Here is a 26,145-nt window from a genome sequence, read left to right as displayed (position 1 = left end):
CACACCCTATGTGTCTTAATACAATCAACTATACTAAACAAAAATATAAACGCAATATGCAACAATTTCAAATATTTTACTGAGTTAAAGTTCATATGAGGAAATCAGTCATTGAAATGAATTAATTGGGCCCTTATCTATAGATTTCCCATGATTGGGCAGGGATGCAGCCATGGGTGGGCCTGGGAGGGCATAGGCCCACACACAAGTCAGCCTGGCCCTCCCACTGAGGAGCCAGGCCCAGCCAATCAGAATGAGTTTTCCCCACAAAAGGGCTTTATTTCAGAACAAAAATACTCCTCAGCAACCTGGGGTTCTATTCAAATCTAAATAAAAATTATACAAACCTAAAAAGTAACTTCTATTGCCATTGACAACTATGTAAAAATAGCCGAAATAAAGCCAACAAATAAAAACATTGCAGCCTGCAGGTAGAAACTATCCTGATAAAAAAATCACATAGAAACTATCCTGATAAAAAAAATCACATTGTCTACGCATGGCCTGTCTGCCACGAACTTGAAAGAAGCTTGCACTAACAAACTTGCAACAATGTATAAAATATTCTGGGCTCGGTCAGACACAGCTGTATGCTATTTTGCACAAGGGATAAGCGCTCATCGGGTAGACCAATTTTATGACATTTCCACTAGATCAGAGCATGACATTTTTCCCTTTCACACCATGGTTATCGAAAGGGAAAGCTGGAAAGATTTTTCAAAAACATTGAGGAACTATTGTCATTCTCAATGGATGGAAAAACAGACTTTGTTTGTTTTACTTTGAGGTGACGAAAACAATACTTTGAGAAGCTCCACAGCTCATTAGTGAAGACGCAGTTAAGCCAATCAGAAATACTATCAGATCCCCAAATGGGCACATTTTCAGTATATACCTACATTTGCGCACAGGCCAGGTAGCATACAGGCCTACTTTTATGCAGAATCAGGTGCATGTCCTTACTCAACATTGACAGTAGTGCTCCAAACAAAAGACAATGGACTAGGAATGCCTTGGCGATTGACCGGTTGGTGACCACTTGCTTAGTCTATAGACTTTCACTCTTATTTTAAAAAGCCACAACTTTAGGACAACACCTTGGGTAGGCTAGAATATTTGGGATATAAGCTACTGTTCATCATTTTAACTTGTCTTAAAGCTTTTATGATAGGCCAGTAGGAGGAATGAGGATAGGTTATTGGCCATTTGGTTTTCAACCTCGCTTGGAGGGATTTTCCCAGGCCAGCATGGATATTTTTCTTTCTTAATAAGCTTAAACTTAAATAAACTTGTAATTCGACTTTTCTAAAGGCTATTGTTATTGGTTGTTCTCTCTCATTATCAGTCCCCTGGCTAACTTACATTTCAGGCTATTCAAATAACGTTTTGAGATGGAACTCCGTTACATTCATCGTTTAAATCGGGAGAAAGCCATGCATTCAACGATGAAGCGTAGCCTTCAGCCATATACATAAACCATATAGAATGCAGAGAGAAGGGAATATAGACAGTTTTTTTTAAAAACAGCTAAACATAAGATAGGTAGGTGTCCATTAGGAGTGTCCATTATATATATAAAAAAAATCATGAATATGTTTAGGCTATAGCCTAATGCATCTGACAGAGAGAGTCAGCAAGAAACAATACTTTCAGACTGGACATTTTGCGCTGCTTTGGTGGAATTCTCTGCATTGTGTGGCCTACATTCCTCTTTTGCGTTCTGTATCACATATTTATTGAAATAGGTTATCGTAAATAGGAACAGGCAAATGTGCACTGCAAGACTCCGATCTTTACTACGGGGTGCCAGTCAAGTTCAAATAGGCTAAACCCTTGTGATTCTGGATTAGCTAGCCCATCCCCGGTTCTAAGCATACTAAACATTTCTAGCTGAACATCATAGCAGGCCTGGAAGCAGTTACTAATCAAAAGAGGACCATCGTGCCCTCCCAAGTTTGGTTGGTACGTATAACCAGTGAATCCAGATAAGCAACAAATGTGATGGGTCTGCACTAATGTCGTATAAAGCCTACTTCATTTTTCTTTTTCACTGCATCAGGGAGGCATAAATATTTGTATGAAAATAACAAGTTTCAACAACTGAGACATAAACTGAACAAGTTCCACAGACATGTGACTAACAGAAATTGAATAATGTGTCCCTGAACAAAGGGGACAGTCAGTATCTGGTGTGGCCACCTGCTGCATTAAGTACTGCAGTACTCCTCCTCATGGACTGCACCAGATTTGCCAGTTCTTGCTTTGAGATGTTACCCCACTCTTCCACCAAGGCACCTGCAAGTTCCCGGACATTTCTCGGGGGAATGGCCCTAGCCCTCACCCTCCGATCCAACAGGTCTCAGACGTGCGCAATGGGATAGAGATCCGGGCTCTTTGCTGGCCATGGCAGAACACTGATATTCCTGTCTTGCAGGAAATCCCGCACAGAACGAGCAGTATGGCTGGTGGCATTGTCATGTTGGAGGGTCATGTCAGGATGAGTCTGCAGGAAGGGTACCACATGAGGGAGGAGGATGTCTTCCTGTAACGCACAACGTTGAGATTGCCTGCAATGACAACAAGCTCAATCCGATGATGCTGTGACACACCGCCCCAGACCATGACGGACCCTCCACCTCCAAATCGATCCCCCTCCAGAGTACAGGCCTCGGTGTAACGCTCATTCCTTTGACGATAAACGCAAAACCGACCATCACTGTCTGGTGAGGACCTGCGTTACAACAGGCCTATAAGCCCTCAGTCCAGCCTCTCTCAGCCTATTGCGGACAGTCTGAGCACTGATGGAGGGATTGTGCATTCCTGGTGTAACTCGGGCAGTTGTTGATTTAGTGCTGTCTTAGGCATTTCACAGTAAGGACACTGCAATTTATTGCCCTGGCCACATCTGCAGTCCTCATGCCTCCTTGCAGCATGCCTAAGGCACATTCATACAGATGAGCAGGGACCCTGGGTATCTTTCTTTTGGTGTTTTTCCAGAGTCAGTAGAAAGGCCCCTTTAGTGTCCTACGTTTTCATAACTGTGACCTTAATTGCCTACCGTCTGTAAGCTGTTAGTGTCTTAACAACCGTTCCACAGGTGCATGTTCATTAATTGTTTATGGTTCATTAAATAAGCATGGGAAACAGTGTTTAAACCCTTTACAATGAAGATCTGTGAAGTTATTTGGATTTTTACGGAATTATCTTTGAAAGACAGGGTCCTGAAAAAGGGACGCCTTTTTTTTGCTGAGTTTAGAAGATGAAAAACAGTTCAGTACTGGAATTTGTGTTACTTTCGGTACTTCTGTGAAATATGTCTCACGTCTTATACCGATTGAGAGGATCTCGTCTGTATCGTAATTTGTCTGAATCTTTTCAAGGAGGCAATAGTAAGCTAGCCAGGCTACATGCGCTTACAGCTGACATAGGGCGAGCCACTTTTGAGAAGCAAGCGATGAGAAAATTATGACATTTGACTTCTTCAAACAAAAATATAATACCTCCATGCCAGCAACTTGTTGACAAAACTGTCTCCAGAAGCAAACATTGGTAATACTTTGATTACAAAGCAGATGACGAGGGCCAGTCAACAGAAACAACTAAGCAAAAAAAAAAAAGCAGTGCAAGGGAGGTTTAGCTCCAAAACTACAAACAATTTTACACATGACATTTGCATTGTAACATTCTTCTAGCAGCTTAATCTTGGTTACCCGGTAGTAAAATTATGTCGCGTGAATTTGTAATTTCCTGTTTTACTTCTGGGGAGGGGGGTGTTGTTAACGATTGTGATTACCTTTGCTCAAAGGAAGTGAAGTTTCCTCCTTTGCAAAAGGAAACTCTAAGCCATACCCCTCTCTTCCGTAATTTCACACATGTTTATGTAATGTAAAAATGTCATTTTTGATTTGATACATTTTTACGATATAGCCAATTTTGAGTTTGTGGAATGTAGTGGAAACCGTTTATCATCCGCACCCAGGCCCACCAATTTAAGCACTACCTTCGCCCAATCCTGATTCGTCCAAATAATCAATGACGAAAACCCCAAACCAGGAACTACTGCTACTCGTAATCACATAATCCTACGTGAGCCTTGACAGATTCTCACCGTTTCATCTGTCCACGAGAGATTACTAGCAACTCAATTCCAATTATTTTTGAATGACATTAACATATATTTAGCATGACATTCATGTGAGCATTATAATATGACTACAACCCAAAAGTAAAGTAATGTGAAATAACGTAGTTATGCCAGCAATATATTTAGACTGCTCCGCGTTTGTCTAGGCTTGCTGGCAGTAGTTAGCCAGCAGCCCTGGATAGAGCATTGCACCCTGGGAGTTGAAATGCACTCTGAGAATCGTATGCTGTGCAAAATCCATTGTACTTCTATGGGGTGTTAGACTATTGCAATATAGAAACTTCAGAAATTAGCTTCAAAGTGTTTTTTTTTATATGCCGTTTTGGAACTAAACTACGATTTTAATACATTAAATGATTTAGCTATAATGAATCATAGGTTCATCATTGGCATCTATGACTATAGATGGGCAAATTAACCCTGATATGTATCAAATAACATTTGAAAACAGTTTAGATGTAATTGTCAAATTATTTTGTGTGCTCTGAGTCTCAGACATGGGTTTTGCATCTGGAATATTGAAGATATTCTTCTGTTATTTAATATGGTGTTTTATTTTGTTCAACAAATTATATATTATATTTGTTATTGTAGTTGTTGTACTAGTTTTTTCATTATTCTAACATAATGTTCAAATGCTCATCAACTGTCGCTATCGAAGTATAAATGCTGGTATCATGACTACACTATAAGAGCCCATGTTATGGCAGAAATGGACTCTGCACGAATGCCCAGCCGCCCCGTCTTCAGTCAGCTGTAAATTATTTTTTACAATTATGACGGTTACTTTATTTTCATGACGGTCTTCATCCATTACCGTCGGTTATACGGTAATAGTCATCCCTAACACAAACCCTTCTTCCGAAAACACTAACTTCCTGTGTACCTCCGCAGGATTCGCAAGATTTGTACTATTCACACACACCCGCATGCATGAACACACACTCACACTCAAGCGCTTCGCCCACCCACATATCAGCGATGCATTATATCACCTGATTCTATTTGCAGACACAGATGCAGATAAAGCCCAGGCTAATTTTACACTCTGTGCAGAGGAGGGTTTAGAGGGAAGTAGTAGAGTGGTGTGTACTGATCCTCATCCCATTCAGATGCACTTAGTGTGTAGGTGCACATCTGGTGAATCCTTCTCCTCAGTAAAGCACATGTATGTGTGTGTGTGTGTGTGTGAGTGAGTAACCAAGTAAGTGCACATTGAGCAAGTGAGTGATTGTATGTGTTGGTTATTTGTTGGGGGGATTTTTAAATTTTCACAGGGCAGTCTACGGCCCTCGTTTACCTGCATCGTTGACAATGATGGAGGCAGCACCAGTGGCCGAGTCAACCGTCTGCCCCACAAACTCTACAGAGGGAGAAAAAGAGGAATAAAGAGGAAGCATTTCAACACATACGATGTATTCCTTCATTTCTAATAGTTTGGCTCTTTTGGGACTATTCCATTGGTTCAATTACACTGTGCAAACTCAATCTTAAACGAAGCACATCTAAAAGAAAAACAAATATTATTTCGATCAAGGTCTGGGATGATGCATGCCATGAAATAGCATATCTGTTGCATTTCAAGCTAGTTTTGAAATAAGCACAGCAACTTTTTTGTATTTTAAGAATGGCCTGTTGTTTTGAAAGTTGTAATTTTTGGTATTCTTACCTGTGGATACACCATTGTCCTTGAAATTCTGGATGTAGTTTTCTCCAAAGAAGTCTTTGCCAACCTGAAATCAAAATGCTATGATGAAACTTCGAATACACGGATCTAAGGAATACATGAGATAGACACTTTTTTAAGATCAGTGAACTCCAACCAGAATCGGGTTGTATTTTCTCGTACCCCGCTGGCATACTGGCAAAGTGCCGTCACATCACACAAACACATGCACACACACATATGCACACACATAGACACACGTGCGAACACACACAAGGCCATCGCGCCAAGCCTTCAAGATACGACGACCCCACCCGTCCGACGCCTCCTCATGTCCACCTCTCCTCCCTCATCCTCCCCTCCTTCCCTCGATCCCTCAATCTGCTCTGGGATGTCCACATCGTAAAATCGTTTGGGGGGGCGTTGAAGGGGTCCCCACCTCGCCCTCAGGCTCCCCACTTTTATCCCACGCTTTCAAGGAAGAAGTCAAAGAGGCATCTGTGCCCTAACTGCCTATAAAGTGTAGTATGCAGTGGTAGTAGCACTATAGTGGGAGCCTAGGCCCCCTTTGTCTTTGAAGTGCGGCCTTCCTCCTTGGATGTTTCTCAAAAGCCTGGGCATCTATTTTTGGGCTCTGCCCATGCCTGGAGAGCCGCTCCTGCATTGTACAGCTTATCGACTGGACCCTTTGTTCTTGACAGGTGGGGCTTCAGCTACTTTGCTGACCCTTTTTTATGCTGTGCCTAGCTGATTGGAGACCTGGGGTTGGATGTATGGGAATACTTGGCGTATGTGGGTGTGTGTTATGCATGAGTAATGGTACGGATCAAGGAAGAATGAGGGCCGGAGCGTTGACAGGGGTGGTTAGAGGAGTTCAGTTTGAAAGAGTGCGTTCTGGAAAAAAATAGTAGAGTACAGCAGAGGGACAGTGAGAGAGAGAGAGGGCTTGCTTGCCATTTACTGCCACAGTGTCATACCTTGCAGACCATGGCAGTCTTGGCTCCCATTCTAGCGGCCTGAATACATTGGTTTGCCCCTTTGCCTCCGAAACCAATGAAGAACTTGTGACCGTGGATGGTCTCTCCCGCCTTGGGTAGCCTTGGTGCCTGGCTGAGGGAGAAATTGCACAGGTAAAATATCCCTCACAGACTCATAAAACCCTGTAGTAAAACTCTAAAGTCACTTACAACTATGACAAAGGTGCAATGATATGTCCATTTTTCAGACAGCAACAATTGTACTCTGGTGATATGATCTCTGCTAATAACAGACTATGGGGATTGCAACATCGAGGAATCGCTTACTCACACTCACCCTCATTACTGACGCCACACATTTACACCCAGACGCAGACACACCCCCCTCACACCTATGCTGCTGCTAAAATGATTATTGATTAGATGTATTACTACAATTAAGCAGTGTTCATTGATTATTGATGGCCATTAACATTAGTACCTATCCATTTATCATGTATATCCGCCTATCACGTCTACACTGACACTCTTGTGCGCGCGCGCGCGCGCACACACACACACACACACACACACACACACACACACACACACACACACACACACACACACACCTTATAATGCTGCTTATTATTATTATTATTTATTCTGCTACCAGTCACTTTTCCACACGCACATACAGTGCATTCCCTTAACTGTTTACACATTTTGTTACTTTACGTCCTTATTCTAAAATGTATTTTCAAAAATGGATCATCTGGGAGACTAGTCAGGATCGAGGAAAAAATGAACGGAGCAAAGTAAATATTTATTTTAATAAGGCTGTAATGTAACAAAACGTGGAAAAAGATCTGAATACTTTCAGAATGCACTGTATCTACCTAAACTACTCCAGTATCCATGCACAATGTACATTTGGTACTGACCCTGTATATAGCTTACATTGTCCTGTTTTCTTCCCCTCTTATGTCTTGTGTTTTTTTTTAGGTAAACTATTTTGATATTGATTACTGCACTGTTCGGAAGGGCTTGCAAGTTAAGTATTTCACTGTACTTGTGCATGTGACAATCAAAAGTTTAAACTTGAATCCTGTTCCCCTGCATTGTTCTTAGCCCCAGGCTAGACTGGCCCTAGGTTAACTTAGCCCTTTGTTCACAAAAGCATTTGTTAACACTGGGCTAAGCTTTAGCCCTGGGCTAAGGATTCACAATTGTATTGCAAAGCACTGGGCTAGCGGACAAGCACAACATGCGATCAACATTCCATCTCTGACATTCTCTCTCTCTGCTGAGCAATAATTTAAGTTAGTTTATTAGCATCCTCATTAGCTACTGCACATGCAGCAGCTACTCTTCCTAGGGTCCACATAAAATGTACAAATGCATGACGAAGTACAGAACAGTAATATACAAGAACAACATAAGATATTATATTAAAATGAAAAAATAAATAAAGTTATATATAGGAAAGACACCAAGAGACAACAAAAAAACTATTTACACACCAATCATAGTTTAAAACCGTTAATCATAGATTTACTGATCTAAATTTAAAATGAAGTGGTGCAACACATCTCTGATGAATTATAAACCTAGATTTACAAAACCTAGATTAGCTCTAATCCTAGATGAATTTACACCATGTTGGTGCAATCCACCCTCAGTGTTTTTTTTTTAAATGACTGGTTTATAGTTAATTCCCCATTCTGACAGTGACTGTAACTCCTTGCTAAGAGTCTCAGTGAGCTCACTGGCTGTAGTTGCTGATGTGTCGAGTGTCCAATCATCAGCGTACATAGTCATTTTAGCTTCTTGTAAAACAAGTGACAAATTATTTATGAAAATGCAACTGCCCTGAGGGATTCCATACTATACATATCTGATGTTAGAGAAGCTTCCATTGAAGAATAATCTCAGAGTTCTATTGGATAAATAACTCTCCAACCATGTGATGGCAGGTGATTTAAAGCCATAACAAGTGAGTTTTTGTTCAATAACATCATGATCAATAACATCTAATTCTGCACTGAAATCTAACAATACAGCTTCAACTATAATCTTATTATCCGTATCTTTTAGCCAATCATCAGTCATCTGAGTCTGTGCAGTACAAGTTGAGTGCCCTGCCTTATATGCATGCTGAACGTCAGTAGTTAACTTGTGCAAACACAATTCTCTCCATCAGTTTTTATTTTTTTTATTTATTTATTTATTATTTTTTTATTTTTTTATTTCACCTTTATTTAACCAGGTAGGCTAGTTGAGAACAAGTTCTCATTTGCAACTGCGACCTGGCCAAGATAAGGCATAGCAGTGTGAACAGACAACACAGAGTTACACATGGAGTAAACAATTAACAAGTCAATAACACAGTAGAAAAAAGGGGAGTCTATATATACATTGTGTGCAAAAGGCATGAGAAGGTAGGCAAATAATTACAATTATGCAGATTAACACTGGAGTGATAAATGATCAGATGGTTATGTACAGGTAGAGATATTGGTGTGCAAAAGAGCAGAAAAATAAATAAATAAAAACAGTATGGGGATGAGGTAGGTGAAAATGGGTGGGCTATTTACCAATAGACTATGTACAGCTGCAGCGATCGGTTAGCTGCTCAGATAGCAGATGTTTAAAGTTGGTGAGGGAGATAAAAGTCTCCAACTTCAGCGATTTTTGCAATTCGTTCCAGTCACAGGCAGCAGAGAACTGGAACGAAAGGCGGCCAAATGAGGTGTTGGCTTTAGGGATGATCAGTGAGATACACCTGCTGGAGCGCGTTCTACGGATGGGTGTTGCCATCGTAACCAGTGAACTGAGATAAGGCGGAGCTTTACCTAGCATGGACTTGTAGATGACCTGGAGCCAGTGAGTCTGGCGACGAATATGTAGCGAGGGCCAGCCGACTAGAGCATACAAGTCGCAGTGGTGGGTGGGTTAAGGTGCTTTAGTGACAAAACGGATGGCACTGTGATAAACTGCATCCAGTTTGCTGAGTAGAGTGTTGGAAGCAATTTTGTAGATGACATCGCCGAAGTCGAGGATCGGTAGGATAGTCAGTTTTACTAGGGTAAGTTTGGCGGCGTGAGTGAAGGAGGCTTTGTTGCGGAATAGAAAGCCGACTCTTGATTTGATTTTCGATTGGAGATGTTTGATATGGGTCTGGAAGGAGAGTTTAGAGTCTAGCCAGACACCTAGGTACTTATAGATGTCCACATATTCAAGGTCGGAACCATCCAGGGTGGTGATTTACTAAGTTTACTAAGAACAGGCAGCAAACTGATTGGGCAGCTGATAGAGCCAGCAAAGGGATTTTTACTATTTGTAGGTTGTGGAATTACTTAAGCTTCCTTCCACGTCTGTGGACACACACACACTCCTTTAGGCTTTGGTTAAAGATGGCAAATAGGGGTGGCAATACAGTCTGCTAATATTCTCAATAGTTTCCCATCAAGGTTGTCTATACCTGGTGGCTTATCATTATTTAAGTGATAATGCCCGAGAAGCTGGTGTTTGAAGGATATATTGGCAAGGGTGTTGTTAGGCCGGAGACGAAGTCGAGAACCGGCAAACCGTGCCAATATATCCTTCAAACACTGGCTTTGAGGGCATTATCACTTTTATACAACGGGTTACCAACATATTCAAATAATGATTGACATATTTTCATTAAAAACTTTATTTTGATGAATTTATTCATACTATTTCATCCTTCCACAATATTTAGTCCCTACACATCTAGGGTTGCTATCCAAGCCGGCTGGTTGTTTGTTCTATCGGGTCAGTTGCTAGAAACGCGACCCAGTTGTTCATTCTTTTTGTTCTGTATAAACCCGACCATAGCCATACTGGCTGGCAATGTTCTTGTCCCTCGCTTGCTAGCTAGCCAACTATGGCTAACCTACAGTCCCATCAAACAGTGCAGCCAGAATAACAACAATAGCTGCATTTGCTGTTTTCTAGTGACATTTATTTGGATACATAACAATGACCTAATGAGGGGCGATTTCGCCTGGCATAGAAAATGTGCTCTCGTCAGGACACTGTTGTTCAGAGGAGCTAGCCAACTACACAGCTAACACAATCACTTCAAACTGAAGCTGGAAAGACTGCAAACTAGCTGCATGAAAATGTTTCATGATTTCGACCGGCTGAGAAACGCTCATTACTATGGGACAGCTGGAGATCGAATTTGAATATTGAAACAATGTTGCAAATGTCGGTGGGACAGACAGCAAGGTTTATACAAATCTCTGCTGTTGAAAACTAAATGTTAGTCTAAAAGAAATTAGATAATGTCTCGATGCTTTTTATAGTGGAGATCAAGTTTATAAATTCCCTTGCTGGGCTGATGAGACAATGGATTGCACAGTCAGATGGAACAGAGTAAATAGGCATTTTAATGTCATAGATTTCGTATGTGATAACATGTGGAATAGACACCGTCTGGAATGCAGATTTAACCAGCATTCAGGATTAGACCCACTCGTTGTATAATGATGGATAACAATAGTTGTTCCACCAATCCCACACTAACTTGACCAAATTGAAAACAGCAGTCCTTCTCTTTCATAGATCTTCAATACACAACTATGATGGTTCACTGTTCAATGTTGTCATTTCACTTCTTAGTTTGTCCACTTTACTAGTGAAATAGTCATTTAAATAATTGGCTATAAGAAAGGTTTTGTTATAAATGACCCATTAACTTCAATGAATAATGGAGATTAATTGGGGTTTCTTCCCATAATATAATTTAAGGTGCTACAAAGTTTTCCCATGGTTTTTTATGTCATTTATCTTGTTTTGGTAATATAATTAGTATTTTTTGTTTCTTAAGTTTAGTCACACAATTTCTCAATTGACAGTATGCCAACCAATCTGCTGAGTAGCCTGACTTTTTTGCATAATTTCTTTCAACCATACAATTTTTCAATTCATCATCGATCCATACGGCTCTAACAGTTCTCACAGTTAGTTTCTTAACAAGTATATGTTTGTCAATTATTGGCAAAAATACAGTGCCTTGCGAAAGTATTCGGCCCCCTTGAACTTTGCGACCTTTTGCCACATTTCAGGCTTCAAACATAAAGATATAAAACTGTATTTTTTTGTGAAGAATCAACAACAAGTGGGACACAATCATGAAGTGGAACAACATTTATTGGATATTTCAAACTTTTTTAACAAATCAAAAACTGAAAAATTGGGCGTGCAAAATTATTCAGCCCCCTTAAGTTAATACTTTGTAGCGCCACCTTTTGCTGCGATTACAGCTGGAAGTCACTTGGGGTATGTCTCTATCAGTTTTGCACATCGAGAGACTGACATTTTTTCCCATTCCTCCTTGCAAAACAGCTCGAGCTCAGTGAGGTTGGATGGAGAGCATTTGTGAACAGCAGTTTTCAGTTCTTTCCACAGATTCTCGATTGGATTCAGGTCTGGACTTTGACTTGGCCACTCTAACACCTGGATATGTTTATTTTTGAACCATTCCATTGTAGATTTTGCTTTATGTTTTGGATCATTGTCTTGTTGGAAGACAAATCTCCGTCCCAGTCTCAGGTCTTTTGCAGACTCCATCAGGTTTTCTTCCAGAATGGTCCTGTATTTGGCTCCATCCATCTTCCCATCAATTTTAACCATCTTCCCTGTCCCTGCTGAAGAAAAGCAGGCCCAAACCATGATGCTGCCACCACCATGTTTGACAGTGGGGATGGTGTGTTCAGCTGTGTTGCTTTTACGCCAAACATAACGTTTTGCATTGTTACCAAAAAGTTCAATTTTGGTTTCATCTGACCAGAGCACCTTCTTCCACATGTTTGGTGTGTCTCCCAGGTGGCTTGTGGCAAACTTTAAATAACACTTTTTATGGATATCTTTAAGAAATGGCTTTCTTCTTGCCACTCTTCCATAAAGGCCAGATTTGTGCAATATACGACTGATTGTTGTCCTATGGACAGAGTCTCCCACCTCAGCTGTAGATCTCTGCAGTTCATCCAGAGTGATCATGGGCCTCTTGGCTGCATCTCTGATCAGTCTTCTCCTTGTATGAGCTGAAAGTTTAGATGGACGGCCAGGTCTTGGTAGATTTGCAGTGGTCTGATACTCCTTCCATTTCAATATTATCGCTTGCACAGTACTCCTTGGGATGTTTAAAGCTTGGGAAATCTTTTTGTATCCAAATCCGGCTTTAAACTTCTTCACAACAGTATCTCGGACCTGCCTGGTGTGTTCCTTGTTCTTCATGATGCTCTCTGCGCTTTTAACGGACCTCTGAGACTATCACAGTGCAGGTGCATTTATACGGAGACTTGATTACACACAGGTGGATTGTATTTATCATCATTAGTCATTTAGGTCAACATTGGATCATTCAGAGATCCTCACTGAACTTCTGGAGAGAGTTTGCTGCACTGAAAGTAAAGGGGCTGAATAATTTTGCACGCCCAATTTTTCAGTTTTTGATTTGTTAAAAAAGTTTGAAATATCCAATAAATGTCGTTCCACTTCATGATTGGGTCCCACTTGTTGTTGATTCTTCACAAAAAAATACAGTTTTATATCTTTATGTTTGAAGCCTGAAATGTGGCAAAAGGTCGCAAAGTTCAAGGGGGCCGAATACTTTCGCAAGGCACTGTACATTTTCAAGGGGACAGCCGCCGTTTTATGGGCTCCTGACCAATTGTGCTAGTTTGTGTTTTTCTGTGCTGATTTAAACTTTTTTTATACATAATGTTTCCGCCACCGTTTCTTATGACCGAAAAGAGCTTCTGGACATCAGAACAGCAATTACTCACCTCGAACTGGATGAGGATTTTTTCTTTAATGAGTCGGAAGCGAAAGATTTACTGCTCCTCCCGGACCAGGCCTAAACCCACATCATTGGTATGAAGAGACGCAGTTACAGAGGTTGAAGAGCCGGATGCCTGGCGATTTTGCGTCGGCGAGTGGATAATCCACCTTTGCCCCCTGTTCAACTGGCAAATGTGGAATCCCTGGAGAATAAACTGGATGAGCTCCGCTTGAGGCTATCCTATAGCCTTTTGTCAACAACAGCTAGTGCGCGATCCCTAATATTAAGAAAGTCTCAAGGTTTTCCTTGCCTGAGTTAGAGTCCCTCATGATAAGCTGTAGACCACACTATTTACCAAGATAGTTTATCTACAGTGCCTTCGGAAAGTATTCAGACCCCTTGACTTTTTCCACATTTTGTTACTTTAGTCTTATTATTTTTTCCTCCTCATCAATCTACACACAATACCCCATACTTTTATTAATTAAAAGTAAAAAACGGAAATATCACATTTACATAAGTATTCAGACCCTTTACTCAGTACTTTGTTGAAGCACCTTTGGCAGCATCGAGTCTTCTTGGGAAAGACGCTACAAGGGTGGCACACCTGTATTTGGGGAGTTTCTCCCAGATCCTCTCAAACTGTCAGGCTGGATTGAAAGCGTTGCTGCACAGCTATTTTCAAGTCTCACCAAAGATCTTAGATCGGGTTCAAGTCCGGGCTCCGCCTGGGCCACTCAAGGACATTCAGAGACCTGTCCCGAAGCCATTCCTGCGTTGTCTTGGTTGTGTGCTTATGGTCGTTGTCCTGTTGGAAGGTGTACCTTAGCCCGTCTGAGTTCCTGAGCGCTCTGGAGCAGGTTTTCATCCAAGATCTCGATGTACTTTGCTCTGTTCATTTTTGCCTCGATCCTGACTAGTCTCCCAGCCCCTGCCACTGAAAAACATCCACACAGCACGATGCTGCCACCACCATGCTTCACTGTAGGGATGGTGCCAGGTTTCCTCCAGAAGTGACGCTTGGTATTCAGGCCAAATAGTTCAATCTTGGTTTCATCAGACCAGAGAACCTTGTATCTCATGGTCTGAGAGTCTTTCGGTGCTTTTGACAAACTCCAACCGGGCTGTCGTGTGCCTTTTACTGAGGAATTGCTTCCGTCTGGCCACTCTATCATAAAGGCCTGATTGGTTGAGTGCTGCAGAGATGGTTGTCCTTCTGGAAGGTTCGCTCATCTTCACAGAGGAACTCTAGAACTCTGTCAGAGTGACTTGGTGGTACCTCGACACATTCCTCGGAGCTTGGTCACCTCCCTGACCAAGGCCCCTCTCCCCCGACTGCTCAGTTTGGCCGGGCGGCCAGCTCTGATTTTTTTTTTGTATTGGAGTGTCAGTGTAGTATGTGTGAGTGTGTGGTTAGAGTCCAGTGAGTTTAATCAATTTTAGAATAAGGCTGTAATTAACTAAATGTGGAAAAAGTCAAAGGCTCTGAATACTTTCCGAATGCACTGTATATCAATTAAGTGAATGTGCAGCTTTTGTGATTGGACAGTGAGCATTCTAGGTGTTGTTCACCATGTTTTATATTGGTTATTTTGGCACTGTGTTTATGGGGCTCCTCAAAAAGTCAGTGCTAACTCACCCTGCTCTGGAGCAGGGCCAGCTAGCCATGGGCTACGGTTGGTGCTAGCCCTCTTCAGAATGTGCAAGTGTGAACACTCGCTTAGCCCTGGACTAAGGTGCAGTTGAATGCAAGTTGCTCAGTCAGTGCTGGTCATAGACGCAAACAGCTGCTTTGACATGACTATGTCAAATCAAATAAATTCTAAATGTATGTCACATGCGCTGAATGCAAAAAATATAAAATAAAAAGTAACACAATAAAATAACAATAATGAGGCTATATACAGGGGGTACCGGTACTGAGTCAATGTGCGTGGGTACAGGTTAGTCGAGATAATAAACAGCGACTAGCAGCAGTGTAAAAACAAAGGGGGGGGGGGGGGGTCGTCAATGTAAACAGCCTGGGTGGCCATTTGATTAATTGTTCAGCAGTCTTATGGCTTGGGGGTAGAAGTTGTTAAGGAGCGTTTTGGACCTAGACTTGGTGCTCCGGTACCAGAACAGTCTATGACTTGGGTAACTGGAGTCTTTGACAATGTTTTGGGCCTTCCTCTGACACCGCCTAGTATATACGCCCTGGATGGCAAGAAGCTTGGCCCTAGTGATGTACTGGGCTGTGCGCACTTTACGGTCGGATGCCGAGCATTTGCCATACCAGGCGGCGATGCAACTGGTCAGGATGCTCTCAATGGTGTAGCTATATAACCTTTTGAGGATCTGGGGACCCATGCCAAATCTTCTCAGTCTCCTGAGGGGGAAAGGCATTGTCATGCCCTCTTCACAACTAATGTTGAGATATTGCTGTCCTGGCACCACACTTCCAGGTCTCTGACCTCCTTTGTCGGTGATCAGGCCTACCACCATTGTGTCGTCAGCAAACTTAATGGTGATGTTGGAGTCGTGCTTTGCCACACAGTTGTGGGTGAGCAGGGAGTACAGGAGGGGACTAAGCATGCACCCCTGAGGGGCCCCCGTGTTGAGGATCAGCGTGGCAGATGTGTTGTTCGCTTACCCTTACTACCTGGGGGCGGACCATCAGGAAGTCCAGGATCCAGTTGCAGAGGGAGGTGTTTAGTCCCAGGGTCCTTAGTAATGAGCTTTGTGGGCACTATGGTGTTGAACGCTGAGCTGTAGTCAATGAATAGCATTCTCACATTGGTGTTCCTCTTGTCCAGGTGGTAAAGGGCAGTGTGGAGTGCGACTGAGATTGTGTCATCTGTGGATCTGTTGGGGCGGTGTGTGAATTGGAGTGGGTCTAAGGTTTCCAGGATGATGGTGTTGAAGTGAGCCCTGTTAGGGCTAATGTCACTAATGCCTTGACACTACAGGTTGGGTCATGCTTACCCTGCCCTCTCTCCCCCAGGCTAGAGAGCTGTCTGTCTGCCCTCTCCTCCAATCACAGAGAGTTAAAAGGCTCTTCCTTCTCCAGGGTCAGAGGGTTTGTTGGTGGCAAGACTAGGATGATAAACTTAGCTATTATTGAGATTTGGGTATGTGTGAAGTGTGTGTGTATACAGTTTGGATGTGTGTGTGTGTGTGTGTGTGTTAATTAGCAGGTGTGGTGGTTGAGAAACTAGGGAGTTACAGTAAATCCACATAAAAATAGCTCTTTGTTGTTTTTCACAACCTCAGGATTTCCAGTAACCTCAGCGTTCATGCAGGAGATTTGAGGTTGTTTTGGTCGAAACCAAAATAGGGGTGAACATATGGGAGTCCATATGTTAAGTGGTTTTGATGAATCATGTCTTATGTCTTATGTCCTTTCCTTGTTAGGACAATGTCTTTCAGAAAAAAAGTACTCAGACAACATATGAATCATGATTTGTTAAAACATGTGTATGTACGAATCAATGTTAGCCTATAGAACTTATCCATGTGTACCATGCCTATAATTGCTCTCCTTTATGTGTCATCAGCCACACATTAAAATCTACTATGTAGAAGAAACCATATAGTCTCACACTTTTGTTATTACAGTATGTTTACATAATGCATCTACAGTCCATTAGGAAACAAATCATGAGAATTGTATATTCCCAGATTCCACATATACTCAATAAGGTATCTGGTCTCTCTCAGAGAGAGAGAGGAAGCAGGGTGGTGAAAGTGTTTACACTGTTTACACTGAGAGTGTGTGGGCCAAGCATAGTAACTGCAAGTACACATACGTACAATCACACGCAGGTACGCACACACACACACACACATGCACACGCACACAGATTCCAGTCCCGCCTTTATTGGCATCTGACCACGACTACTGGTTGGCTTGGCTTGGCTGGTTGGCTTTCAACAGGTGATTGCCAGGTTGGGTAAACCACGACCCCTCCATCACCAGACACTAGTCCATTGTCTGTGTGTTTGCGAGCACGCCAACCAAAAGGTTGGCTATGTGCTAAAGCTCAACTCCAACCCGTCTGTTTTCTCCCACGCCACCAAAAGGCCATCACAAGTGTTCGGTGAAGCTTGTTATTTTTTGTGCAGCACCGGAAAAAAACATTTGCTTTACATTTAAACCACTGAGTGGCGGCTAACCTTTGGAACGCGCAGATGGTTCAGACGCAGAAGTAGCCTGAGAACTATTACCGCATCGGATCAGTAACGTTTATGACTTTTAGAAGGAGGGACTGAGGATTGTGCAAACACTGCTAACTTTGGACCATTTACTTAATTCCTTTGCAGCAGACACATAGGTTCACGTAACCTAGTAGTGCTTCAATATAGAATAGATTATCAAAAAGGTATAATGACTTTACAAAGAAAGTTATTTAAAAACAGGAAGGCCTTTTATGGTCATGCTGTGTAGGATAAGATAGGACAGGATATATAGGGCGGAAGGTAGACTAGCTGTTAAAGCATTTGGCCAGTAACCTAAAGGTCACTGGTTCGAATACCTGAGCTGACAAGATGAAAAATCTGCCAATGTGCCCTTGAGTAAGACACTTAACCCTAATTATCTCCAGAGGCACCGTACTACCAGGCAGACCAGGTAAAACAACACATTTCACTGCACCTATCCGGTGTATGTAATAAAAAAAAATAAGAGCTCTTTTCACTTTCACTAGTCAGAGAGAGGTAGAGTGAGAGAAGGAAGAGGTGACGGGAAGGTCGAGGTGAGGTGTGAGGAAAGAGGTGTGAAATACTGAGAAAAAAATGTTTCCTTATTAACTACTTAGGTAATTTCCCCTCACCTACAGAAATGGCTCATATTGGCCAATGTCAACAGCCCTCATAGTTTGCATCTGGTAGCAGGTGTAAAAATGTATATACCGCAAGCTGAAAACACTATAAGGTTGGTTAGGAGGGTTTGTTAAGATGGTAAGCTGTTCCGCTGTCTTTTAGGGGCAATGTCTATCCAGAGCCACAAACACAGGTGGCTGCTATACATTGGAGGTAGATGAGTTCTCTTAGAACTAGTGAAATGCACCATCTAGCCCATCTAGGCTAGCCTATATAAACACAATCCATCACACTGCTCCACATCACACCGGCTCCATATCTCACATCAGGGAGCTGTGGATGAGGACAGCAGCAGGGGGCGCTGTCTGGCTTTGACAGTGTGGGGTTTCTAGTGTGAGAGGCCACATCAGAGAGGAAAGAGAGAGAGGAGACAAAGTCAGGGGAAAGACAAGTGGAGGTGGGGAGAGGGGGACTGTGTCACAACCACCCAAACATTGGCACATTCAGGCAACTGGATTTCCAACTTCAAAGCCATGCATATCACTTTGATGGGGTGGAAAATGTATTTCAAGTTTTCAAGTACCCTCCACCCCCCCCCCCCTTAACTCCCTCCCTCCCACACTCCCCCCCCCCCCCCCCCCCTCACGAAAAAGACCCAAAACACAGTCTCTTCCCGTCAGTAGTACTGTAAGGGCCTAATTGATGCAGCTCCTCCTGCCCTTTAAAGAGGTTGCCTAAAATGATCAAAACCGTCAGTGAGCGTGTCCGTGTGTTTTTGATAACTGGGGGTGGGATCACTTTCGCCACAGTTACAGATAAAGGTTGGGGGGGGGGGGGGGAAGAATGAGATGAAAATTGTAAGATTGTGTAGTTACTCAAGCGAAAACACAGAAAGGGCAAATGTGACTTGAACGGTGACCTATAACAGAACAGTACATTTGCATGGACATCCACATGGACATATTTTATGTAAGCGATAGACTGTAAATAATCTATTGTTCTGTTTAACACCTGTTGTGTTGCACAACACTTTGCAAAGGTAGCCTAAGCCTACTTCAGGGCGACAAATGTTGTCTCACTTATGTGTGCTCATACACTACTCAATTGTACTTGAGATGATGATACAACATGTGTGGGAAGGACATTTTCACTACACTGTTCACACCACATCTACTGAGATGATATAACAGCAACAGTCGGGTATCAATTAAATGGGATCATGGTGTCATGATGACCAAGTTGAATCCTTGGTCTCAATGGAGTTAATTAGGTTTTACTGATGAGGTCATATCCACATCACCAGTCAACAGGCAGATCAATGGATCAGTGTCTGTCTTCTAACCTAGCCTATGAAAACCAAACAGGATTTGTGGTACAGGTGATATTGGAAGCCAAGTATACTAAGCAAAAATATAAAAACTCAACATGCAACAATTTAAAATATTTTACTGAGTTACAGTTCATATAAGGACATCAGTCAGTTTAAATACATTGATTAGGCCCTATTCTATGGATTTCACATGACTGGACAAGGGCACAACCATGGGTGGGCCTGGGAGAGCATAGGCTCACTCACTGGGGAGCCATGCCCACCCACTGGGGGGCCAGGCCCAGCCAATCAGAATGAGTTTTTCCCCACAAAGAGCTTTATTACAGACAGAAATACGCCTCAGCTCCCCTTCAGACAATCCCGCAGGTGAAGAAGCCAAATGTGGAGGTCCTGGGCTGGCTTGGTTACACGTGGTCTTCAGTTGTGAGGCCGGTTGGATGCAGTGCCAAATTCTCTAAAAAGATGTTGGATGCGGCTTATGGTCGAGAAATTAAAATTATCTGGCAATAGCTCTGGTGGACATTTCTACAGTCAGCATTTCGATTGCACACTCCCTCTAAACTTGAGGCATCTGTGGCATTGTGTTATGTGACAAAACAAAACTGCACATTTTAGAGTGGCCTTTTATTGTGCCCAGCACAAGGTGCACCTGTGTAATGACCATGTTGTTTAATCAGCTTCTTGATAAGCCACACCTGTCAGGTGGATGGATTATCTTGGCAAAGGAGAAATGCTCACTAACAGGAATGTAAACATATTTGTGCTCAAAATTTGAGAGAAATAAGCTTCTTGTGCGTATGGAACATTTCTGGGGTCTTTTATTTCAGCTCATGAAACATTGGACCACCACTTTACATGTTGCGTTTACATATTTTTTTCAGCATATTTGTGGTATGAGTGATACAGTGTTGCCAACTGTGGAGAAAAAGCCAATATATTCACTTCCTTCTCAAAGTTGTGATGCTAAGATGTTGCATTGAACAGTTTTACAATATTTGGTCCCTTATCATTTTAAAATGCAAGACAATATTTTTGAGACACGAAACCCAATCAAGGATGTGATAGACCCTGGATTCGAACCAAGGACTGTAGTTACGCCTCTTGCACTGAGATGCAGTGCCTTAGACCGCTGCTGTGTGTGTTAACTATTTAACTGTACTAGAATGCTTAAAAGGCAGCAGAAATGTAAAACATCGGTTATCGGTATCGTTTTTTTTTGGCAAGGAAAATATCAATTTTGGGTATCGGCCAAAAATATCATATCGGTGCATCACTACCTAAAACCCTCAAACTTTTACAGATGCACAATTAAGAGTATCCTATCGGGCTGTATCACCACCTGGTACGGCAACTGCACCGCCCGCAACCGCAGGGCTCTCCAGAGGGTGGTGAGGTCTGCCCCAACGCATCACAGGGGGCAAACTACCTGCCCTCCAGGACACCTACAGCACCCGATGTCACAGGAAGGCCCAAAAGATCATCAAGGACAACAACCAACCGAGCTACGGCCTGTTCACCTCGTTATCATCCAGAAGGCGAGGTCAGTACAGGTGCATCATAGCTGGGACTGAGAGACTGAAAAACATCTATTTCAAGGCCATCAGGCTGTCAAATAGCCATCACTAGCACATTAGAGGCTGCTGCCTATATACATAGACTTGAAATCACTGGCCACTTTAATAAATGGAACACTAGTAACTTGAATAATGTTTACATATTTTGCATTACTCATCTCATATGTATATACTGTATTCTATTCTACTGTATTTTAGTCTATGCCGCTCTGACATTGCTCATCCATATATTTATATATCTTTAATTCCATTCCACAATTTACTTAGATTTGTGTGTATTGTTGTGAAATTGTTCGATATTACTTGTTAGATATTACTGCACTGTTGGAGCTAGAAACACAAGCATTTCGCTACACCCGCAATAACATCTGCTAAACATGTGTATGTGACCAACAAAATGTTATTTGAAACCTAGTCCTCCTTGCCTTTCTGATGTGGCCCTTCAGGGTCTTTATACCTCTGGATGAAGTTACGCCTCCATCCGCCTCATGCCTACGTTACGTGACAGTAGTCTAATCTGGTGATTGTGTCTGGGGACAGCGGTATTAATCAAAGAAATAGAATGACTAGATTCCTATGGAATTAATAACCCAGGCAGGGGTGGAGGAACAGGGCAGTTCCCTTATATGTGTCTGTATAGGGCTTCATCCATTTCGAGCCATGCTGGAAACACCCTTCCCAATATTACCCCTTGGCTTTTGCGTAAAAACTTTCCATGACAACTGATGGTAAATATAGACTAAAAAGATGCACATAGCGTGTTAGACCATACCTAAAAGGGTTTAGAGTCACATGGTTGTCATCGGCCCAGAAAATAGGCCATTCCATGTTTCCATCACAATGTGATGTGTATGAGCCAGAACGACTAATAAAGCTTTTTCAAGCACAACAAAGATGTGTGGCTGTCAGTTGCAGAAGATAACATGAGGATGAACAGTTCTAAAACAGAATTGGCAGTTAAATAATGTATATGCCATGGCTCAGAACCAGGACCCACATTTTAAAAATGTAGGGTTACTTGTATAACCCCTGTTCTATGATAATATGTAAGGGGTAATCAACTAGGGGCTATGCGTTCATTGAAAATAATGAACGAGGTGTGAAGTATTCCACGACGCGCTAGCCTCGTTCATTAGCCACGACCCGCTAGCCTCGTTCATTATTTTCAATAGAACGCATAGCCCGAGTTGATTTGACACATTTACGTTCATTCGTTCATTATTTTCAATAGAACGCATAGCCCAGAGTTGATTTAACACATTTACGACTAGAAATGTGTTCATTTTGGCGGTAGAAATGTGTTCAACATACACTGAAGTAGCTAGCAAGTTTACTAGTTAACTACAGTAGTTGCCGTGGTAACTAAACAAACAGACTTGGTCGTTTGGCTAACCAAACCATCAGTCCTAGTTTCCCGTTATAAAATCGAATTCAACAAAACCAATACTGCTTCCAATTCGACGTTTGCTTTCAAAAGCAGGTCAAACAAAATATGTATTAATGAACTATAACCATTGAATTCTACCGTGCAAATATACCATGCGTTATATGGAAATAATACATGCTCTAGAATGCCCGTAAAATCCATGAGGAATATTCAACAACTCCATGGTATAAGAGTGAGATCTCACATTATGGGGATTCGTTCAGGCAGATTCTTTAACAGAAGTACCAATCACAGAGCTTTGTTGGAAACAGACATGTTCGAGTGGCGAATGAGATGAGCCCTTTTTCTCTTCATTAGACACCACTCGCCCTGCCTCTGGTCATTCTCAAGCAGGCCTCTTCCTTGCACTCTTTTTTAATTTTTTTTGTATTTATTAATTTCAAATCAATACATAAAGCACATGAGGAAAAAGCGGTAATCTTAAAAAAAATAAATTAAAAAAAAGCTGTAACCATGCCAGCCCAGAACCTCCACATCCGGCTTCTTCACCTGCTGGATCGTCTGAGACCAGCCACCCAAACAGCTAATGGAACTGATAAGTTTTTCTGTCTGTAATAAAGCCCTTTCGTGTGGAAAAACTAATTATGATTGGCTGGGTCTGGCTCGCCAGTGGGTGGGCCTATGCCCTCCCAGGTCATGTGAAATCCATAGATTAGGGTCTAATTAATTTATTTCAATTGACTGATTTCCTTATATAAAATTGTTGAAATTGTTACATGTTTATATTTTTGTTCAGTATACATAACATAATGCAAATCATATTTGAATGGTAAATCTAATGACAAACTGGGTAAATCAAAATGTATCCTAGGCCTATTCAAAATACAGGTGAATGCATATTCAATGGGAGTGTGTACATGCATTGTGTAACGGCCGTTGTTGGTGAGGACCAATGTGCAGCATGGTAAGTGTCCATATTGATAATTTATTATCACGAGAACACTAAACAAAATAACAAAGGAGAATGAACGGAACGGAACGAAACGAAACAGTCCTGTCTGGTGTAGACACAAAACAGAAAACAATCCCCCACAACTCAAGGGTGAAAAACAGGCTACCTAAGTATGGTTCTCAATCAGGGACAACGATTGACAGCTGCCTCTGATTGAGAACCATACCAGGCCAAACACAGAAATACCAAATCATAGAAAAACGAACTTAGACAACCCACCCAACTCACGCCCTGACCATACTAAAACCAAGACATAACAAAAGAACTAAGGTCAGAATGTGACACATTGAGTTATTGAGCTTGTTTTGTCTGATTTCATCCAACTGTTTACCTTCCATTTGGGATTTATTGAACATTAGAATGGGCAAAACAAGTGACCTAAGCGACTGAGCGTGGTATGATTGTCGGTGCCAGGCGTGCCAGTTCCAATATCTCAGAAACGTCCGGCCTCCTGGGCTTTTCACGCACAACAGTGTCTAGGGTTTACTGAGAATGGTGCGACAAACACAAAACATCCAGTAAGCAGCAATCCTGTGCACGAAAACAGCTCGTTGATGAAAGGTCGAATGAGAATGGCAAGATCCGTGCAAGCTACCAAGCAGGCTACAAACAGGCAAATAACGGCGCAGTACAACAGTAGTGTGCAGAACGGCATCTCGGAACGCACAACTCATCGACCCTTGTTACGGATGGGTTATTGCAGCAGACGACCACACCGGGTTCCACTCCTATCAGCTAAAAACAAGAAGAAGCGGCTCCAGTGGGCATGCGATCATCAACACTGGACAATTGAGAAGTGGAAAAACATTGCCTGGCCCGACGAATCCCGTTTCCTTTTGCGTCATACTGATGGCAGAGTATAAGCAGCATGAGTCCATGGCCCGATCCTGCCTGGTGTCAACGGTACAGGCTGGTGGCGATAATGTAACGGTGTGGGGAATGTTTTCCTGGCACACGTTAGGTCCCCTGATACCAATTGAGCAATGTTTCCATGCCCCAAATAATTCAGGCTGTTCTGGAGGCATAGTGGGTCCAACCCGGTACTTGATGGGTATACCTAATAAACGGTATAGAAACATTTTATAAATGGTACATTTGCGTGTGATATGATTGCATTTTGGAATCCCGTTCCCCGTCGCTCCAAGATTAATAGTTTTGACCACGCTCCACTGCTTTAATTGGTGCAGCTAGAAATCACAAGTATCCATCCTATAATGAAAAGGCACCTGCAAAATAAAATTCCAAAAACGTGTTTATCTATTTTGTGCTGTTGTTACATTTGTATTGGTGTTTTGTTTCGTGTCCGATGAGCTGAAGGTGTTGTTACATGTCATTTGCGGCGTGCATCATGAGCAAAAGTCATCGTAACCTATAATTTCACTTCCCATAGCTGAGAACCATGGCATGAGCATGGGCTAACTTGGCATTGCTGTAGCGCAGTCTGCCAGCAGCCTACCAAAGGTCGCATCATGCCCATTACAATGTAAAATCTAGTCCAAATCGTTCAATAGTTAGGCTATTCATATTACTGGAGCATCATCCTCTTTCTTTCTATTTCTATGGCGGATTCACGGCCACAATTTATGGAACATGCCAAAAGTTTGGACATAACAAATATCAAATCAAACTTTATTTGCCACATGCGCCAAATACAACAAGTGTAGACTTTACCGTGAAATGCTTACTTACAAGCCCTTAACCAACAGTGCAGTTCAAGAAAAATAAAATATTTACTAAGTAGGCTAAAAAATTAAAAGTAACACAATAAGAATAACAATATAATACATTTTAGAATAAGGCTGTAACGTAACAAAATGTGTAAAAAGTCAAAGGGTCTGAATACTTTCCGAATGCACCGTAACCTAACAATACCCCTACTTCCCAAGGCTATGTCCGAGAGGCTGGACAAGTATTTTGCCTGTTTTTAGTCCTGCTGAAAAGTGAATTCATCTCCCAGTGTCTGGTATATTCCATTTTTTTTTTTATCCTGAAAAACTCTCCAGTCCTCAATGATTACAAGCATACCCATAACATGATACTGCCACCACTATGCTTGAAAATATAGAGAGTCGTACTCAGTAATGTGTTGTAATGGATTTGCTCCAAACATAACACAATGTATTCAGGGCATAAAGTTAATTGCTTTGCCACATTTTTGTTGTTGTATTACTTCAGTTCCTTGTTGCAAACAGGATGCATGTTTTAGAATATTTTTATTCTGTACAGGCTTCCTTCTTTTCACTCTGTCAATTAGGTTAGTATTGTGGAATAACTACAATGTTGTTCATCCATCCTCAGTTTTCTCCTATCACAGGCATTAAACTCTAACTAACTGTCAACATTGGCCTTGTGGTGAAATCCCCGAGTGGTTTCTTTCCTTTCCAGAAACTGAGTTAGGAAGGACGCATGTATTTTTGTAGTGACTGGGTGTATTGATACACCATCCAAAGTGTAATTAATAA

The 26,145-nt window shown here is 42.0% G+C and overlaps 1 protein-coding gene across 6 annotated transcripts in view; it reads right to left on the bottom strand.

Moving 5' to 3' along the window:
* The window catches only part of rbks (ribokinase), a 73,858-nt gene that overhangs the window by 33,330 nt on the left and 14,383 nt on the right, over window positions 1-26,145 (bottom strand). For all 6 annotated transcript variants that reach the window (XR_016491856.1, XR_016491857.1, XM_021584325.3 and 3 more), the window contains 3 exons: window positions 6,788-6,920; window positions 5,814-5,877; window positions 5,445-5,507 (listed from right to left, as the gene is read on the bottom strand). Coding sequence is in view for 4 of the 6 variants with exons in the window: in XM_021584325.3 (XP_021440000.2) it covers window positions 5,445-5,507; window positions 5,814-5,877; window positions 6,788-6,920 (260 nt within the window). In the remaining 2 variants the exon portion in view is untranslated. The remainder of the gene's footprint in view (window positions 1-5,444; window positions 5,508-5,813; window positions 5,878-6,787; window positions 6,921-26,145) is intronic.

This window comes from Oncorhynchus mykiss, chromosome 25 (genome assembly GCF_057628025.1).
Source record: "Oncorhynchus mykiss isolate SJ-2025 chromosome 25, ASM5762802v1, whole genome shotgun sequence".
In the NCBI taxonomy this organism is placed as follows: Eukaryota; Metazoa; Chordata; class Actinopteri; order Salmoniformes; family Salmonidae; genus Oncorhynchus; species Oncorhynchus mykiss.
The sequence above is the reverse complement of the archived record's forward strand: the minus strand, read 5'-3'. Positions and strand labels throughout refer to the sequence as shown.